At 36.4% G+C, this 20,194-nt stretch overlaps 4 protein-coding genes across 9 annotated transcripts in view; all 4 read left to right on the top strand.

The window, feature by feature from the left end:
* Window positions 1-1,185, top strand: part of LOC113744031 (polymeric immunoglobulin receptor-like) — a 2,339-nt gene extending 1,154 nt beyond the window's left edge. Inside the window, exons 4-5 of the mRNA XM_027278522.1 lie at window positions 140-183; window positions 1,173-1,185. Coding sequence (XP_027134323.1) covers window positions 140-183; window positions 1,173-1,185 — 57 coding nt within the window. The remainder of the gene's footprint in view (window positions 1-139; window positions 184-1,172) is intronic.
* Window positions 1,186-1,203: 18 nt separating this feature from the next.
* LOC104930989 (salivary glue protein Sgs-3-like) lies at window positions 1,204-4,274 on the top strand. Its single transcript, XM_027278351.1, has 6 exons — window positions 1,204-1,753; window positions 1,932-2,055; window positions 2,184-2,284; window positions 2,369-2,403; window positions 3,270-3,347; window positions 3,554-4,274. Exons 1-6 carry the CDS (start codon window positions 1,603-1,605, stop codon window positions 3,608-3,610), a joined length of 546 nt encoding a protein of 181 aa, XP_027134152.1. The 5' UTR covers window positions 1,204-1,602; the 3' UTR covers window positions 3,611-4,274.
* Window positions 4,275-4,552: 278 nt separating this feature from the next.
* On the top strand, window positions 4,553-14,557 carry LOC104930980 (polymeric immunoglobulin receptor). 6 transcript variants are annotated; one of them, XM_027278344.1, is made up of 10 exons: window positions 4,553-4,819; window positions 11,179-11,502; window positions 11,650-11,934; window positions 12,103-12,148; window positions 12,252-12,346; window positions 12,439-12,494; window positions 12,792-12,848; window positions 13,368-13,424; window positions 13,601-13,678; window positions 14,144-14,557. In XM_027278344.1, exons 1-10 carry the CDS (start codon window positions 4,699-4,701, stop codon window positions 14,192-14,194), a joined length of 1,170 nt encoding a protein of 389 aa, XP_027134145.1. In that variant the 5' UTR covers window positions 4,553-4,698; the 3' UTR covers window positions 14,195-14,557. The 6 variants fall into 6 exon arrangements, with proteins under 6 accessions (XP_027134145.1, XP_027134144.1, XP_027134146.1 ...); XM_027278343.1 differs by having other exon boundaries at window positions 4,560-4,819; window positions 13,598-13,678; XM_027278345.1 differs by having other exon boundaries at window positions 4,568-4,819; window positions 12,460-12,494; window positions 13,598-13,678.
* Window positions 14,558-15,170: 613 nt separating this feature from the next.
* Window positions 15,171-20,110, top strand: LOC113745715 (polymeric immunoglobulin receptor-like). The gene is made up of 7 exons (XM_027278521.1): window positions 15,171-15,398; window positions 15,612-15,929; window positions 16,076-16,357; window positions 16,484-16,568; window positions 16,840-16,937; window positions 17,047-17,187; window positions 20,064-20,110. The coding sequence occupies exons 1-7, from the start codon at window positions 15,353-15,355 to the stop codon at window positions 20,108-20,110; spliced, it is 1,017 nt and encodes a 338-aa protein (XP_027134322.1). The 5' UTR covers window positions 15,171-15,352.
* The last annotated feature ends 84 nt before the right edge of the window (window positions 20,111-20,194 follow it).

The following is a 20,194-nucleotide window of genomic DNA, read 5'->3' as shown; positions in this document are numbered from 1 at the left end:
TAGTGACTGACAGATAAAAATAGGCTCTCTCGTCTATTATGTCATGCCCGCCGATCTCCACCGCACACCACCACCAGCCAGTGTCCCCACTCGTCAGATCATTTATAGTCACGTGAAATTCTTCTGTTTTTGTCATCAGAGATTGAAAACCTTCCTGAACTTCGTGGTTGTCTGTTACTACAGGTTTGCAGGAGATCCAATAATATCCTTACACAGATATTTCACATGTTTGTGTAGTGGATCATAGAGACAGGGATAGAGATGGAGCGTCCGCCTGGACCGACACTTTACTCACTGTAATAATTTACTGTGAATTTCTGACAAAGGAACAAGAGACACATAATCTAATAGTGATGCCTTCAAAGCATTGTGTACATAACAGTATATTGTAACTGGTTACATAGTGACTACAGATACATAACACATCAGTTGCAAATTATTTCATGACTTAACTGTTTTAATTTAAAACAAGAACATTATAAGTAATTAATTTGGTAGCTCATTGTCCACTTTAAAATAAGACTTGAAGTTCATTACTTAACAGCACACTATCAATACCAGCAAAATGAGTATTATTTATTTAATCAGTGTTCTTTTGAAGGCTGACTTACCAATGGTCCAGTGAGTAGGCATATTAGTTGAGGGATAATGAAAAAGTCATGTCTGCATCAGTGTTGTCAGTGAATGAACACTCTGTGTATGACAGTCAGTATTTTTAAACAGGCTGCTTCCTCATTATAACACTTCTTTGCTCTGCTGTAAATTTGCATTATGGCTTTAAAACTGTTGATTTTATATAAAACACTATCGGCATTGTATCTCATGACTAGTTACTAGTTGTTCTTGACTGGACATGAGTTAATGATTGACATATCATCATAAAGATCACTGAATCTGTACATCATCCCTTACATGTAAATCATGTTCAAATCATCACCATGTTTATTCTGACAAATTTGAGAGTTGTAACCAACAACAACTCATGACAAATGATGTAGTACCAATTACATCGTGCAAAATGATGAAAAACAGCACTTGTTCATAAACCTTTTTTTAAATAAAGCATATGTTCAGCAAATAAATACAATGTTTGAGGATACCTTAATCTCTGATAGTTAATCTGTTCCTCTTTCTCTCATCTACACTTCTCTTTGTCCGTTTCCCTGTCCCAGAACGGACCACTGAAGGTAAGAGTCCTTAAAACATCTTTATGCACATTTCAGATACTTTGTGAAATTGTAAGTAAACTAAGGACAGACGTATTTGCTATGGAGGCCGATTATTATTAGACTACCAACAATTTTCTATTGAGTAGTCACAAGTAGAAACATTTTCTTACACATCTCAGATAATAAAATCAAACTACGCTTCATTTTGTATTGTGCTTTTTTCCAAGATGTGCCAAGTCTGTCTGTGGACCAACAGGAAATTGTTGCATTTGAAGGAGGAAGTGTGACTGTTATATGCCGCTATAAAAATGACAGAGTAACAGCATGGTGCAGGCTGAACAACACCTGTGTGACTGCGAAAGATCAGACTGGAACAATAGATGGTACAACAGTGACTATCAATCAAAGTGTCCCCGATGTTTTCAATGTGACTATGAGTGAATTGAAGGCAGACAGCATAAACTGGTATTTTTGCAAAAGGAAAAACCTCCAGATACCAGTACACATCAGTGTTCATAAATTAACCTCAACTACCACAAGTACTACGACTACTACAAGTGCTATGACTACTACAACTACAGCAGGTAAGATACTATCCATTTTCTGTTTTGATAAATCAGCAACCTTTTATAAGAGATTAGGCAATCTTGTTCCATTTTAGTGGTGAAATGATGAACATAGACACAAATCAAGCCTATTAATGCCCGATACATTGATATCATCCATAATCTGGATTAACATTTAATCACTCAAACTTTACAGAGACACTTCCAACCACTCCCCAGCATTCCTCATTGCTTACGAGTGCAGAGACACATACAGCTCAGCCAACAAACCCAACCATCAACGGGACAGGTGGAGACAGCCTGCAAGCTGAACACAAGATGTGTGTACTGTTTATTTTATTTTGTGTTGAGCAGTGTAACCTTTTCTGTATATTATCATCCAGAATCTTTGTTTTATAACTATTTTCTTTCTAATGAAATCCACCTCTGATCTGCATTTATCTTCTAGTTCCACAAGGGCGATGATTCTCATCACCTCCCTCACTCTTTCCCTCTTCCTGCTTTTACTTGTTCCTGCTGCCTTTTTTGGTTGGAGGATGATGAGACGTCGTAAGTCTGCTGTAAACTCTGCTATAACAACATCAGGAATTAAATATCTGTTATTTTAAAGTATCAATATATTTTGTGTTTTAGGTCATGCCACACCTGAGGGGGCTCACATCCCAGCGGTAAGATACAGCTATGTGTTCCCCATTATTATGTTTGAAAACAAATACTTTATCTTCACCAAGGTCATATGTCCTCTTTGCGTGTTAAACAACAAAACATTTTAGGATATGTCTTAATTTGGACTGATTATAACACATAAACACATAAAGTAAAGAGTATAGTGTATAATATACAGTACAATAGTTCTAAAATGAATAACTAACTGTGAGTTGTTGGTTGTAAATGATCTACATCATCATCTTGGTATATGCTAATATACCGTACATAATACAGACAGGCGCCCCAAAAAATACACCAGAAAATAAAGTGTCCAACCCCAAACTTTGGATATTGCATACTCTGCTCATCAGCAGCTTGATACAGCCAAATCTGGTTACAACATTACCTTGTCATTTTCAGCCTTGATAAAATGAAATTACATTTATGATCAGAAAATTTTCGACTCAACAGCTTTGCATGTTTGCTCATTCTCAAGAAGCCTCTGTGTAGCTGGAGAGATGAAGCCATAAACTGTATGGGTGAAACAGTGCAAATAGGTCCCCGATAAAGAGCTCATAGCAGCATGTTAATAGCTGGAGACAACCCTATTGAATATCTGAGTTTTTCTAATTTGGACTATGACCGCTTGACAGTGAGAAGACAGGAGGTGAGAGGGATTTTATCGGGTGAATCAATCAAACTGTACTGCAGAAGATGTGATCCATCAGATTATGTGACACTAGAGGGTAGACAATGGAAATATATATATATATTTATTTATTTTTCAAATTAGCTAAACAATTATGCAGTTAAACAGAAGAAACTAAATAATTGTAACATAACGAATGATGACACTGAAGTAACATTTCAAATTTAACCTTCGTAGGACTCACAAACTGGGAGTGATCCTGACGTACACTACGCCACCGTTGTTCATAATCAACATGTAGCAGGCCAGAACAAGGTAAATAAACCATGAGAAATAATTGTTTGTCTAGCAGAACCATATACCTGAAGAAAATGTAGTATAAAGTACTATTGTAATGAAGGATAGTGTGCAACAGATGATTCATTTTCAATCTCAGTAATCTGGTGGATTATGTCAAATGGATTGGTATTGTTGTTAGTCTGTAATCATTATGTTTTTGTTTGTTTGTTTTTTCTCATTAGATTGAACCAGCAGAAGGCAGTGTGATCTACAGCACACTGCAGATTAAAATGCAATGAGCAGAAAAGATGGAGGACAGAATGGCAACACTGATTAGGTCGTTTAGCTGTGCACTTATTTTACATCATTGTTGATAAATCAATCAATCCTGCAGTCTGTAGTGAGTAAAACTATGTTGCAAAACCAAAAGCATATTTAAACATGCATAATTCAGGAGGGTAATAGTAGTACAAGACTGCTTTGTCAAGACTCTGTGGTTAAATGTGTGATATGTGACAGTTTGTTCTTGTATACAATACTTTGTCTCTTGGAAAGGCCTTACCAACCACTGAGCTGACATCTAACCACTAAAGACTATGAGTCATGAGCAACCTTAACTATATAACATATATTATAACATATGCAACTTTATTCAGGTTCTATCAATTACATCTGCAATACATCGTGTTTTATACAGTTCGTTTGCTTGGGGCGTGGTGTAATATTTGGCATCATTTAGAAAGGGCTGATTCAATATATGCATGAAAGAACAACAAATCATCATTCATTATTGTATTATTCTAATTAAAGGGGGAAAAAAAACAATTTGTAGTGTCTCAGAATGAATTTGTCACAACAAGCCTCCAGAGCAGCTTCAGTGCTCCTTTGCAAGATGAACACCATTCCTCCACACAATGCTGACCTTTGTTTACCATATATGGCCTATACTGTTTAACTATTGCACTGTTTCGACCCTTCAAAGAGCAACAAGTGTACAAAATACACACAGATATATACAATATACAATTTTCCAAGATAAAATCCATCTCGATAGATCCGGATCAGATTGGGCCTGGAACAACCTCACAATGTGTAGCACCTGTGGGGCAGTATAACATTTTTAAATATTTTCTTTTGTTAAATGTCAAAACGAGTCATCCCAAACAGTATGTAAAGGTTAAGTACATGTCTTTGGAGTCTGGGTGGAAGTACCCTGACAGAAGCCATGCAAATGGGGCATGGGGCAGTACGCACGTATCTTGTCTCAAGGGGGTGAGACAACGTTAACCCTCAGACCTTGGTTACCATAGTAATACCTTAATGTGAACTCTACCGTTAACTGTAGGAGGAAGATACATTTTAACACTTGCTATTGCACCTTTAAGAAATGAGGAAGTGGACAAATTCAAAGCCAGCGTGTCAGTGTGACATGTTTCTTCTGTCTGACTGCTCTCTGACCGACATGGCTCTTTACCTCAGAATTCTTCTCATCCTCGCTGCACTCACAGGTCAGTTACAGGGGTCATTTTAAAGATCTTTGGTTTTATGCTCGAGCTGGTTTGACTTTATCTTTAAATGAAGAAAAAAAAATAAAAATAAAAACAACAGGAAATATATATGAAGAAAGCATAGTAATAAAATGCTGTACTTGTTCTTGTTGCAGGAATTCACAGCATAACAACAGTCAGTGAAGTATCAGTCAAAGCTGGAGGTTCAATCTCTATCCCATGTCTTTATGGCTCACAATACATAAACCATGTGAAATATTTATGTAAAGGATATTTATGGAACCACTGCTCATATGCATTTAGAACAGACCAACAAAGTTCAGGAAAGTATTCAATCTCTGATGACAAAAACAGAAGAATCTTCACCGTGACTATAAATTATCTGACGAGTGAGGACACTCATTATTGGTGTGCTGTGGAGATTAATGGAGGGTCAGACAAGAGAGCATATTTTCATCTGTCAGTCACCAGAGGTAAGCAAACATCCTTATGCACATTTCAGATACTTTATTAAATTGTAAGTAAACTAAAAGGGACTTATTTGCATTGGAGGCCGATTATTATTAGGCTACCAACAATTTTGTATTGAATTTGTTTTCCTTTAAGGCACTCCCAGTCTTTACGTGGACCGTCAAGAGATTACAGGCTTCATTGGAGAACAAATAACCATCAAGTGTCATAATTCTAACTCTGGAGAAATTAAGTGGTGCAAGCTGGGAGGCTCGTGTGTGACATCGTCTGGATCAATAGATGGAACAAGAGCGACCATCGATAAGAGGAACCGTAATGTTTTCACTGTGACTATGAGTGGACTGAGGGTGGAGAACAGTGGTTGGTATTATTGTGCCAAAGGAGATTTCCAGATGCCAGTTCATGTAACTGTGACTCAGAAACCAACCACTAGTAAGTGCAAATATAAACTTACAAAATATAAGTTTTTAATTTGTCAGCCTCAGCTGTTTAAAAATGATTTAGGTTGATACTGGAATAAATCTTGTAATTTTACACTACTTATCATTTTTTTGCTTTTGGATTATAGCCACTATTGCAACAACAACAACAACAACAACAACACAAACTACAACACGTTTAACCACAATATCACCCACCTCAGAGCCTCTGAATCTCATGACTGGTTTTGCATCTCCCACCGTTCAGCACAAACTGCAAAGGTCAGAAGGCTTTGCATACATGCATGTTTATGTATTATATGACAAATATGTCTTATTAATAATAATTAAGGTACTATAAGATGGTGCAGAGTTTTAGTTTGTAATGACGATGATGAATACACTTTACATTATGATGGAGCACTGTTTGAATAATTGAATGGTTGTTTATCTTAATGACTTCTCTTTCTGTGCTTTATGTATTTATGCTGCAGCACTCCAACTGACCTAAAGAACATCATCATTCCTTTGAGCTTGTTGATCGTCACTGTAATGGTGGCCTTGTTTATTTGGTTCATTTTAAAAAAGCAGAGTAAGTTTTAAACAAAAAACAATTCATACCAAATATTTGTAATTTTGAAAATAATAAAAATATTTTTTTTATACAGAGTGTTGTGCATTTAGAGTAACAGGAGTTTACTGTTTTACTTTTAGAGCAGACCAGAGAAACATCAGCAGCCACGGCAGAGGTAAGATGCAGTTTTGTTTGTTTTTTCTAAATTATTCACAAAGAAAACGAAGGAACCACAGTATAAAAATAGTTTCAGAGAGGATATTGTGATCTGTGCAGATGGATATCTAATATGAGATAAAACAGACATTATAATACTAAAGTGTTCCAAATGGTGATTCCTCTTATGATTCTTCTTAAAAAGCAGTATGTACAAATAGTTTAATGACTAGTTAATCAAGTGTGGTAAACATGACTGACTTGACTGACGTGACTTTCATTATGAAGAGAACACAGAAATGTATTAGAACTAAATTTGTTTTTTTTATGACAGTTATTTGAAAGTCAGGCATGGTAACATTTGAAAAACTAAATTTTATTGTACACTCATTTTTATTGTACACTTATTTCAGCATTCGCAGCAGCAGCTATATCGAACTGTTTGAAATGAATAAAAAAAATGCAGTGACCAGCTCTTTTTTCATGCAGGCACCAAATACTGAGAGAGACGTGGATGTGGTCTACAGTGTGGTTAGAGTGAGGCCAAAAAACAACGCACAGAGGGTAACTTCTGTTGTACTGTTTTGTTGAATGCTGGCTTTTACTTTCATTCCAACACAGACTTACAAACTTTATTTTTGTTCTTATTTCCCAGCAGGCTCAAGCAAATGATGAGAATGTCATATACAGCACAGTGGCTTTTAACTCTTAACTCTTGGTTGGTTTGTTTGGTTTATACCTTCTCCTGCATTTAAAAGAAGCATTTTCCTGTTTAATTTGCAATTGTTTGACCAATACCAATGACAACATAAATCTGTGATTTATTGTATTTTTGCATTATTAAGTGAAATTTACATGTGCTATGCATTCAGAGGAAGGTGTATACTGGGTTGTATTCTTTCAGGTTTATTCTCATAAAATCCTTAAAATCTTCATCTGTCAGTGTCTGTTTTCATTCCATTCAGATTCTACAGAAGTACATTGTTTTATGGATTTGTAACATTTTTATTCATCGGTTAGTCAGTTAGTCAGTCCAGCCATCTTTGATAGTGTTACCTGTATGCAACCATAATCTATATGTCATTCATAAGAGCTCACCTGAGACCTGCAGGTTCACCTGCTTAGTGGTGAAACTGCTGCTACCAAGACTTTTCTGATAAAAAGAATCCACGCTGCTAGGGCAGCATTTCATACTGACTCACACAATAATAACTCAACATTCGGCCCTCTTGTGACAAAGCAGAAGGAGAAAGAATGACAACTCTAACTTTCCTAGAGACAGGTTTTATAGGATTGTTTACATCATTTGTTGAATGGGTAATATTATACAGTAATATGTACTGTTTGAAGTATTAAATTAGATATGTAGAGCCTCTTTTGTAAGGTTAGGTTGTTAATACAGTAATAGTAATAGAGTAACTGGTCACATGATCAGAATTTGTTTGCCTAACGCCTAACTGTGGTGATTTTTGCTTTTGTATCCCAGCATGCACTGGTTACTGGTTGCTATGGTTGCAAATAAACTTAACAAAAAACGGAGCAGGTAACATAATTTCTAGGCGCATAACCTTTTATTTATTTATTTATTTATATATTCTGCATGTGGTCCAGGAGGTGCACACCTTCATATTACACACAAAATAAGTGAAATCAAATCAAATCAATTTTATTTGTATAGCCCAAAGTCACAAAGTACATTTGCCTCAGAGGGCTTTACAATCTGTACAGGGAGTGACACCCTCTGTCCTTTGACCCTCGGTTCGAGTGAGGAAAAACTTGCCCACAAAAAACCTTTAGAAGAAACCTCAGGAAGAGCCACAGAGGAGGGATCCCTCTCCCAGGACGGACAGACGTGCAATGGAAGTGAAATATCATTACCGTGTGTGTCTCCTGGACCGCATGCAGAATAAATAGATAAATGTTTGACGATAAGAGAGGGAGAGAGGGAAAGAAATAAAACGTCAAAAGACATCCATATGATTCGTGGCCATCCTTGCTTTGGACCAGTGTAGTTACAACAACATATGCCATTCATTTGTCTCACAGACATTACTGTCACAGCTGCAACTAGCCAACAAATCATATGACAGTAAAAAAGCGACTTGATGTGATCAAATAGTAACATGCAAATACCTTCTGTGTTTTTACATATCACCGTTTAATCTCCAGGGGAATTTCATTCTTGCACAACCAACCTCAAGTTGTCGGTCAGTTTCACTTTGGAGGTCTTTTTTTAGAACAGTTGATTCAAATATGTCCCCACAAAACTTGGCATACACCTTATTATTTGGCCCAGTGTTAAATTAAAATGCTAAAAGACCATTCAAACTATTAAAAGAAAATATATGTGGACAATTCAGTAGCACATTACCACTGGTAGACTTAGGGACAGTAAAATAAATTTCATTTAGCTGCATCAGTTCCAGGGTCCTGGTATTATACATGCTCGCTTACTGTCGCACTGTCACGGCTTACTGTGATACTTAAACAGAACAGAACCATTGTTAATGTTATCAGCAACACCCGTGCTTCAAGTCAGTCAAATTGTCTGCTATGGAAAATGTTTTAAATTCATTCATTATACAGCTCACACACTGGGAGTGATCCCGAAGTGCTTTCCACTACGCAAAAAGTGAAATCAGTCAGACTCTAAAGACAATGATATGTTGTAAAGAATTTCTTCTTGGGAGACATGTTAAGTCAGAGCAAGAGAAATTTGCATATTTACCAAGAGCAGTTCACATGAGATGCGACAAAAATTAAGGAAGTGGGGTTTTTTTGCCCAACCATTGAGTCACCCTTTTGATGTATTTTTATTTTTTATTTAATTATTTCTTTTTCTGGCAGCAACAGACTGACTGGAAAGCAGGAATAGAAGGTATGACATGCAGTCAAGAGCAACAGGTTGAATTGAACCCAGGCTGCTACAGTAAGGCCTCAGCTTGTACAGGGTGTGTGTTGGGTGAGCTACCAGGGTACACCACTAAGGTCACATCTTACCATTTAAGACAATATAGTAGGTGTCCAAGTAGCTCACCTGGTAGAGTGCTGTCATCCCTGATTACATCATGTGTCTTAATCAGTCATAGCCTTTTGTTTTCCTCCTTGTGGAGCGATCTTTTGTTTATTCATAGATTACTTTCATAGCCGGTTTGGTTATCACTCTGTCCGAGAGGTGAAAGATTTAAATAAAGTCTGCCAGAACTTATATTACTAGGTGAAAGATTTAAATAAAGTCTGCCAGAACTTATATTACTCTGCATCTGAGTCCTCTTTGAGTCTAGGTCTGACAACATTTTTAACACTTTTGCTCTCATTTGCACTGCAGACTCAACTTGAGACTTGACCTGACTTTCCCTGACTTGACCGGACTAGAGTCTGTGTTCATTTTATGTTTTCAGTTTAAATATTAAAAATGTTCAATACTTTCACAGTTCACATTACAAGTCTACAAGAGGACACTGGGAATACTGGAAGAACCTGTCAGCCCATCTGATTTTGTTTGATTAGCTTCAGCTTTAGCTTCGCAGCAGAAATGAACATTTTACAGTTCACAGCCTGGTACAAACATGTTTTTAGTCTCTATTTATTCCTTTTAATGACAACTGTACTGAAGGTGAATTTCTATTTAACGCACCCATTCAAATGACATTAAGGCTTAAAGTTTTGCACAATTAAAAGCACGAACGCTTTAATTGACAGGTGGGTGCCATTACAGGTGGTATGTTTGAGCACCCAGGCAACATTCAGGTCGCCTCAGGTCCACTGACGATCCACGTCTTTGCCAACTTTTAGATTGGCCGCGAGGTCGCAGGGAGAGGACCGCCAAGATAGCTCAGATACCTGTGGGTGAAGTCACGCATGCACTGTCCATTCTTTACACGTTTTGTTGTTAAAACGTATCTGCATTCATATGCAAAAAAATAAATAAATACTGTTAAATTCATCTAAATGTGTCATTCTTGCATGGCAACTTGCTAATCTGACTGCAGAGGAATTCTTGGCCGAGGTATCTGCTGATTTGAGAAAGCTTCCTGGTATTTGGTTTGTTCCTTCAACGCAGGCTAAAAAAAGAAGTAGCACATTATAATGTTAAACAGAAAAAAACTGTGAAAAACTTTAAGGCATGCAGCTCTGCAGTGATATCAGGAAATGAAGTATAAAACATTTCAGCGATAATACAGAAAAAAAAATGTTCCTATGTGTTCTACTATATGTGTTTTTTATGTGCTATGCTGATCTTAAATCTTGAAATATCATAATCACCGGATAAATTAAAGAGAAAGTACGCTTCACATAAATAGATATTTATATACATCATCTCACCAATAAACATGGCAACCTCCTTACAGGAAGGGGAAGACAGAACTGAACTGTTGCAAAATTAGGAAGTAGACGATCAGTCTGACAGTGCACTGTTACAGTGCACTCTGTTTCGTGTGTCCTCTCTCATGGCTATGCACCTCAGCTTTCTTATCGTCCTCACTGGACTCACAGGTCAGTCACAAGAATCATTTTATAATTGTTATAATTGTGTGTGTCTCTTTTACGAGGTTTAATAGTCAGAACAGGATAATAACTGTCAGTTAGACAAATATTATCCTGTTTGGAGTCTAGCAAATAAGGTATTACATGTATGTGGAACAACAGGTAATATGAACATCTACAACAGGCAGGTCATGTGAAGGAATAATATTGTGATCATGTCCTTTAAAATGCTGTATTTGTTCTTGTTGCAGGAATTCACAGCATAACAACAGTCAGTGAAGTATCAGTCAAAGCTGGAGGTTCAATCTCTATCCCATGTCTCTATGGCTCACAATACATAGACCATGTGAAATATTTATGTAAAGGATATTTATGGAACGGCTGCTCATATGCATTTAAAACAAACCAACAAAGTTCAGGAAAGTATTCAATCTCTGATGACAAAAACAGAAGAATCTTCACCGTGACTATAAATGATCTGACCAGTGAGGACACTCATTATTGGTGTGCTGTGGAGATCGGTGGGTTGGGCCAGATAGACGAGAAAGCATATTTTCATCTGTCAGTCACTGAAGGTAAGAGTCCTTAAACATATTTATGCACATTTCAAATCCTTTGGAAAAATATTTAACATTTTCTGCATATGACACCTTTGAAACATCTCCAGAATGCATCAAGGCTATGCACAATTTTATACTGGATACTATTTGTTTTCCTTTAAGGCACACCCAGTCTTTATGTGGACCATCAGAAGATTACAGCATTTATAGGAGAGAATATAACTATTAATTGTCACAATGGAGCAATGAGCTGGTGCAGATTAGGAGACTCATGTGTGACATCGTCTGGATCAATTGGTGGAACAAGAGTGACCATCGATACAAAGAACCGTAATGTTTTCACTGTGACTATGATCGGACTGAGGACAGAGAGCAGCGGCTGGTATTATTGTGTCAAAGGAGACTTCCAGATGCCAGTTTATGTAACTGTTATGCAACCTACCACTTGTAAGTACTATAGATAATCATACAATCTGAATATAAACGTGTAAATTATGAATATTTGTCAATTTGAAAAGTTTATTTAATATATGAAAAATACAGCCATTGGATTATATTAACGATTATAGTAACACAGTGTTTAATCTCTTCTGAAATGTCACCCCTGTTTTGCAGCCCCAACAACAACACAAAACACATCAGTTGCGGGTCCACCTGGCAGGTCAGAATGCTTTACATTTGCATGCAGCTACATTGTTGGACTGTTTAAACAAGTCTGTTCATCTCAATTCATTTGCGCCATTTGCTTTTAATCTATGGTGCAGCACAGTTGACCTACTGGCCCTTATCATCCCTTTGAGTTTGTTGATCTTCACTGTGATGGTGACCTTCGTCATCTGGTTTATACTAAAAAGACGCAGTGAGTAATTTATGTTTAAACTGTGTATTATTTATAAATATGTTGTCTTTAAATGTAGCCCATTGTTTATTACTGTCACTGACCATTGACAGTCAGTTACCTTTCACTTTTAGAGCAGACCAAAGCAGAACCATCAGCCACAACAAGGGTAAGATATGCAGATCCTTTTATGCAGTTCCCATTTGAATATACTCCCTCTGTAGCTGCAAGACTACAATGTATCACTACAGATAATTATATTATAGTTGCACCACAGAAAATACAATGACTATCACACTTGTGTAAAAGGAGGAAACAGTAAGCATTCACACATAGAAACGAGAAAAAACGAGAACATCTGTGATCACAAATATGTTAGTAGGTTAAATGAATTAATACATGGCTGTTTAATGACTGATTGTTGGTTCATGCTTTCTCTGACATCTGGTTTTCTCCGTTCACACAGGAAGAAGAAGTTACATACAGTACTGTTATGACAAAGAAGAGAAAAACTTCAAGGCGGGTAAGAGACAGAGGGGCTGACATTTTATTTCACAAGCTCAATGCAGAAGGCCATTTTTAATGCAGTATGTTTCTGTGTTTTTCATGTTGAGTCGTAGTAACTAACTTAGATGGGAACTTCTACATGAACATTTTTGTGTTTATCCAACAATTCTACATAAAAATAGTACATTTCAAATGAATTATTCTAAATCCTCTAATGATTCACGAACCAAAACCAGCATTTATTTGATTTATTTAATACTAAAATAAAAGTTATTAATGTTTACATTCAATTTAGGCTACGCATATTTACATTGTGTCATGCTACTGGGGCCAGGAATAATTTTTGAGTGTCTGTTACCATAAAAATAGTACAGAATGAGGTTTTAGTTGACATTTAAGGTAATTCCTCTGATTATGTGTTAAGTATTTATATAAAATGCGTCATGCTTACTGTTGTCATGATGAAGTAATCAAACCTCAGGAAGTCAAATATAACCCTCTATATAAATTATATTTGGGTTTCTTTTTTCATCAGGCTGAAGAGGAAGTAGAATACAGCGATGTTAAGCACGTGAGAAAAACTTCACGCAAGGTAATCGTGAACTACTTAAAATATAAGAGACACAAGTACATTCAAATAGAATTTAGTATTTCATGATGTGTATTTGTAATTAAATAAAGCAGAACGTAACAACAAAAGGATTCAAAAACTGTCAAACTAATTGATCTCGGTTTCTTGTCCTGTCTCTTTCTGTTTAAACCCAGAAGTCAGATGCTGAGATGAGAATTGATGTGGACGTGATGTACAGCTCTGTGGTCGCTGTAAAACAACAAACTGCACGAAGGGTACAGTACATTTTATGTTTTTTTTTCCCCCCGCAGTCTTTCACTTATGTTAGCTGTGTGGCTGTTGAAATGTCTATATGTTTTTATCAGTTGATACACCGCAAGCTGAAATATCACAGCAACTTAAACTGCTTATCAGCTTTGGTGATCCCTTAACTTTTCATGTAGTGCCATCATCAGGTTAAAATATGTATGTTTTGTTTATGTTTACACATCTTATGGCCCTTACAGACACAAGCATGGCTACAGAGTTCAAGCAGGTTACACTGTTTAATTAATAATAATATGTCAACACTGACACTGTGGATATGTTGACATGCTTAAGCGTGTAGCATGTAGCTTGAAGCACCAGTGTGCCCAAGTAGGCCTGCAGCCTTGCAGAGCTGCTAGTATGTAGCTGTAGGCTCTTAGTGTAGTTTATCTTCATCTTTTCTAATTGTCATCTTTCCTTCCATTTTCCACCAGGGTGAAGCAAAAAGTGAAGATGTAATATATAGCACATTGGCTCAGCCCTAGAGAAACTGTGAATGTTACATCTGTACCCCGACATCTTATGTGTCTTTCCACACTGCACTCTTTTTTTAGGTAACAGTGTTGCAAAGTGTTAACCGCTTATATTTAAATGTGCAGCAACGTCCTTCTCCTTTTTTATTATTGAAGTTGTGCACCTTCTTCTTTTCTGTTTCCTGTCTGCATGGAAAATACTTCAAACAACTACTGACCGTGGCCCTTGTTTCCCAAAAGAATCTTGAAGCTAAAACGATTGTAAAATCTATCTTACAAACCTTCTCGAGCTTAAGAAATGTTTCCCAAAAGCATTGACAAAAGAACACTTCAGATGCACACACACACACACACACACACACACACACACACACACACACACACACGCACACACAAATGAATTAAACAATTGATCTGCCAGTTTTGTTCTTCCTCATCTTGTCTGTATATTCCATTTTACTGATGTAAATTTTTTTTGTTATTTATTCATTTTTAGATCCCATGTCCTCTCTTTTATTTTGATTAATAAAATGATGATATTCACAATATATCATCGTCCTGACTTCTATTATATGTTTTGGGATGTTCAGGAGTATCTTGTATTTCCTCTGTGTTTTAACAAATGTATTTTTTAACATATAAATCTTCATTTCTCAGTGCACATTTGGTTATTTTGCATGTGGATGATGAGCAGGGAAATACAGAATTTCCTCTCCTCAGGGCTGAAATAAAGGTTTTTAAATTAAAATGTGAATGGTTATTTCACCATTTTTTCACGCGACACACTCCTTCCTCTGAACAGTGAAATGTTGTTTTTGGCATATAGAGATGGTAATAAGGAGGGTAATGCTATTGGGACTGTTGGATATACAAGGACTGAAACGTTACAGTTGTTGTTAATTGCTGTTGTTATTTTAATAGATCAACCTATCCAGTGAATGTTTCTGCTTTTGTTCATGCCATTTGATCTCACTGTATTTACTGGACATTGCCCCCAGGTCTATTGTAAACTTTATTCTTAAAGTGCCCTGTAGATATTTAAAGAATTGTATATCATGCAGCAACTTGCAACACAGGAAGAGGTATTATCTGCTGCAATTGCAGGGAGTTGAAAATAAGTCTGTCAGTAGCAGTCCATGAAGTTTTGTTTTATTCTGCTCGCTCACCGACATGGACGTTAAACTGAGCTTCATTCTCATGCTTAGTGGACTCACAGGTCAGTCACAAGGCTCATGTTAATGATATGCTTTACTAAGATGATAACGATAACTGTCAGTTACATAAATAATATCCTGTTTTTCTTTCATGGCTCTGAAAGACTTGCAAATGCTAATGAGCTAGTAATATGAACATCTACAACAGGCAGGTCATGTGAAGGAATAATATTGCGAACATGTCTTTTAAAATGCTGTATCTGTTCTTGTTGCAGGAATTCACAGCATAACAACAGTCAGTGAAGTATCAGTCAAAGCTGGAGGTTCAATCTCTATCCCATGTCTCTATGGCCCACAATACATAAACCATGTGAAATATTTATGTAAAGGATCTTCATGGAGGTGGTGCTTGTATGCAGTTAGAACAGACCAACAAAGTTCAGGAAAGTATTCAATCTCTGATGACAAAAACAGAAGAATCTTCACCGTGACTATAAATGATCTGACGGGTAAGGACACTCATTATTGGTGTACTGTGGTGATTAAAAGATGGCCAGATGAGAGAGCATATTTTCATCTGTCAGTCACTGAAGGTAAGAGTCCTTAAACATATTTATGCACATTTCAAATCCTTTGGGAAAATCTCAACATTTTCTGCATATGACACCTTTGAAACATCTCCAGAATGCATCAAGGCTATGCACAGTTTTATACTGGATACTATTTGTTTTCCTTTAAGGCACACCCAGTCTTTATGTGGACCATCAGGGGATTACAGCATTTATAGGAGAGAATATAACTATTAATTGTCACAATGGTAACTCTGGAGCAATGAGCTGGTGCAGATTGGGAGACTCATGTGTGACATCGTCTGGATCAATTGGTGGAACAAGAGTGACCATCGATACAAAGAACCGTAATGTTTTCACTGTGACTATGAGCGGACTGAGGACAGAGAGCAGCGGCTGGTATTATTGTGTCAAAGGAGACTTCCAGATGCCAGTTTATGTAACTACTGCTTGTAAGTAGTATAAGTGATTTAAATTCATAAATACTGAATGTTTTGATTTAATAATAGATATTAGCATTACTTATAATCATATTACAGTGGTGCTCATTTAAATTATTCTTACACACCCACATTCAGCCATCTTGTCACCTACATCTGAACACGTGACTCACGCCTCTGTCTTTGCCAGTGAAGCGCCTACAGCTCATGGCGGACACTTCAGGTTAGTAGTATGTAGCATAAACATGCAGTATTTATAAAATGTGTGACCATTATGTGGTCCATCTCTAAATGTGTTTTTACTCAGATAAGTTCTAAGATGAATTGTCAGTAACATATAGGACTTTGTAATATTTGCATATTGTATGACATATAGTGCAGTGAATGACCAAAGTTCTGAATAGATATCACTAGATGTCATAGAACTGTTTAAATAACACCGTTCTGTCCTTCTGTTTATTAATTTACACTGTGCTTAAAACTTCATGCTGCAGTTCTACCAATCTCTCAACAAGTTTCTCCATCCGACTGACCTTGTTGGTCCTCTTTGTAACGGTGACCTCATTCATCTGGTTTATGGTCAAAAGACACAGTAAGTATCATGAATTCATAAATTAGGTTTAGGTTGAAATGAGGGCCATTGTGCATTTTTGTCATTAAGCATTCAGAGTCAATAACTGGTGTTTACTCTCTCTTGTTAGTGCGAATCAAATTAGACTCATCAGCCACAACAACAACGACAACAACGGTAAAATATGCTGCTTCATTTTTCAATAACATTTTTCCAGAGAAAGCTGCATTACACCATGGAAGTAAAGAGGATATCATTGCCATTTTTTTTTGTTTACCACATAAATATACTGTTGCTTTTTTTGTTGTGAAGGACATACAATAACCACAATTAGAATTCAACCAAGAATGGGTTGGATCAAAAAATTATAATATAGTCTGAAGGTAGTCATGTTGATAGAGTCTAATTAAACTGCATATTCTTACTTTAGATCACACTTGTTTTTCACCTTTAACACAGGCTGAAACGGAAGTAAGATACATGAGAAGAACTTCGGATGAGGTAACTCTTACAACACTAAAACACACATAAGTACATTTAAATGTTTTCTTTTTCAAAACTCAAGCGTTCACTTCTGTCTCTTCTTCTTCTTTACCCAGAGGTCCCATGCAGAGAGTGAAGTGGAAGGAATATAAACTTGTTTGATTAAAGTGACTTTAAGCAGAATCCTGAACCCAGTCTCTTCTGTAGACCATTTTGTTTGTGGAGTGACCGGGTCATAATGTTGCCCTTTGATTGAGTAACTTAATTTGGATCATTTTTTCTTTGCATTGCATAGTTCCTTCTTCCTTCCTCATTTTAATTTGTCTCAGCACCAAGTGTATTTGTTTGTTTGCTTTTTTGTTGCTGTTGTCACTTTTACCATGCATTTGTAACCATATTATTGAAAATATTACAAAGAATATAGATTAGGTTTTTATTAAGTATATTAGGTTTGCTGCTCTTATTTGTAAGGCATAAACTTCCAATAATATAATCCTAATCTATACTTTCAGGATCCAAACTCTACTAACCATGTATTAATTTATGTTTAATGTGACTATATTCTGTTTAATTACTTTAATAATTTATGTTTAATGTGACTATATTCTGTTTAATTACTTTAACAGTTTGGGTTAATTTAGAGCTATTGTATGTCATGATGTCAAAAATACCTGAATAAAGATGGACAACTTGCATTGAGTAGACAATTTTATTTCACGGTTTTCAGCTTGACACCTGGTACACATGACATGTGTATTATTTGCAGTTCATAGTGGAACTGGTGCATAATACTACCTATATGTTACTCTGTGTTTATGTAGTTATTCTATCTCCTGTAATAAATCACAAAAAAAACATGCAACATGCACAGTTCTAAAAGTTTTACTGCCACATCCAATATAAACCATTACAAACATTACAACAGGCTGATAGAAAATACTTTTAATGTGTTTACACAATGCACTCGCCTTATTTCACCAAAAAATGCATGATGCCATTGTATCAAACAATTTAACATGGATTTGTAACTTTATCTGAGAAAAAAAAACAAAAAAAACAATGACACTCACACACACACTCAGTGGCCACTTTACTCAGTAAACCTACACAATCTGATGTAATTCAGTACAACAGCTCAGTAATATATTCAGTTTTTATGAAATAATATATAACCGCCAGTTTTTGTTAAAACTTTCCCAGAGCTGTTCATTTAAATGCGGAAGTTACTGAGTTTGCAGTTAGTGATGCTGTTGCACTGCACTGAATCATATTGAAATGTATTTCAGTCACGTATATCACACTATGTTGCTTCTTTCAGACTCCAAGTTAAAGAGGAAGTAACACACAGCAATGTCAAGCATGTAAGAAAAACTTAAACCATAACTTTTACAATATACTAAAAGACACAAGTACACTTAAATAGAGTTTTGTATTTCATGTATTTTGAATTTAATAAAGCAGAAAGTAACAACAAAAACATTAAAACAACTATTTAATTAATTTCTGTTTCTTGTCCCGTCTCTTCATGTTAACCCAGATGTCATATTCTGAGACAAGAAGTGATGTGGACGTGCTCTGTGATTGTGGTTGTTTGTTTTTATTTTTTTTATTTTTTTATCTATGTTGGCTGTGTTGCTGTAGGGATGTAAATATGTGTCAGTTGATAAGCACTGACATGTGATATCACAGCATAGGATTAAATAACAAAGGATGTATCCTAACGACTTTGGTGATCCCTTTAACTTTTCATCTAGTGCCATCATCAGGTCAAAATATGTATGTGTGTATATGCGCTGTTTATGATATCACTGGTGAACTGGTGATTGTTCCAGGGTGTACCTCGCCTCTCGCCCTGACTCAGCTGTGATAGGCTCCAGCCGCACCGTGACTCTGAAGAGGATGTTTTTTACAGAACTTTCAGATACATTCATGATCTTTTTACTTGTATCGCTGTGTGTCAAGTTCTGTGTGTTTTGTAACCACAACTCTCCCCAAACTGATTCAACCATTGACAGATGCAAAGGACAACTCAATTCTTCTTATTCTTCCATTTTTATTTTCTTCAGAATAGGTTGATAACCTTCAAGAAACAGAAAAGACATTCATTTGTCTCAAACAAATAAATAACAGTAAATATGTTCCCTCAAAGTTATCCTAGTTTCTTGATTCTTAACCAAAGTAATTCAAGTTAAGTTAGAATGTATTGTCCTTCCTTACTTCCAGGAGCAAGTGGAAAAGACTAGCTGTATCCAAACATTTAGCGCCATGCATTCCCAGTGGGTGCTCACGCAAATATGGTCCCAAGAGTTCCTGCTGAGAGCACCAACATCTCTTGTGTGTGGTCGCCTTCTGCAGGTTTGGAGTGCAGATTCCTCAGTAAATGCTCTTGAAAATGAATTGAGATCTGACATAACATTGTGATATGATGATAAAATCAATCTATGACACAAACAGGTTGAACTTTTGTGTCTGAAGGGTCCTTAACTTAGATGATGAACATGGTGAACATAAACATGTCAACACTGATACTGTGGATGTGTTGGCATGCTCAAGTTAGCATGTAGCTCAGAGCAGCATTGTGCCTAAGTCGGCCTGCAGCTTGACAGAACTACTAGTATGGCTGTGTACATTCTTAGTAATCTTCATCTTTTTTTGGAATTTAAGGTGAGGTACACCCTGGACAAGTGGCCAGCTTGTCCCAGGGCACATAGAGACAGACAACCATTCATACTCACATTCACACCTACAGCCAATTTAGAGCCACCAATTAACCTGTTAAGTGCATGTCTTTGGAT

Source organism: Larimichthys crocea, chromosome III, assembly GCF_000972845.2.
Source record: "Larimichthys crocea isolate SSNF chromosome III, L_crocea_2.0, whole genome shotgun sequence".
Taxonomy (NCBI): Eukaryota; Metazoa; Chordata; class Actinopteri; family Sciaenidae; genus Larimichthys; species Larimichthys crocea.
Note: the sequence above shows the minus strand (reverse complement) of the source record. Positions and strands in the feature narration are given on the sequence as shown.

Bases quoted from the DNA above. Each gene is read 5' to 3' on its own strand.
- LOC113745715 (XM_027278521.1), top strand. From the start codon at position 15,353: ATGGACGTTAAACTGAGCTTCATTCTCATGCTTAGTGGACTCACAG. The intron at 15,399-15,611 runs GTCAGTCACAAG...TTCTTGTTGCAG, and splicing joins CATGCTTAGTGGACTCACAG to GAATTCACAGCATAACAACA. The intron at 17,188-20,063 runs GTTTACCACATA...TTGGAATTTAAG, and splicing joins TATCATTGCCATTTTTTTTT to GTGAGGTACACCCTGGACAA.
- LOC104930980 (XM_027278343.1), top strand. From the start codon at position 4,699: ATGAGGAAGTGGACAAATTCAAAGCCAGCGTGTCAGTGTGACATGTTT. The intron at 12,495-12,791 runs GTAAGATATGCA...CCGTTCACACAG, and splicing joins AACCATCAGCCACAACAAGG to GAAGAAGAAGTTACATACAG. The intron at 13,425-13,597 runs GTAATCGTGAAC...GTTTAAACCCAG, and splicing joins TGAGAAAAACTTCACGCAAG to AAGTCAGATGCTGAGATGAG.
- LOC104930989 (XM_027278351.1), top strand. From the start codon at position 1,603: ATGAGTGAATTGAAGGCAGACAGCATAAACTGGTATTTTTGCAAAAGG. The intron at 2,056-2,183 runs GTGTGTACTGTT...TTTATCTTCTAG, and splicing joins CTGCAAGCTGAACACAAGAT to TTCCACAAGGGCGATGATTC. The intron at 2,404-3,269 runs GTAAGATACAGC...TAACCTTCGTAG, and splicing joins AGGGGGCTCACATCCCAGCG to GACTCACAAACTGGGAGTGA.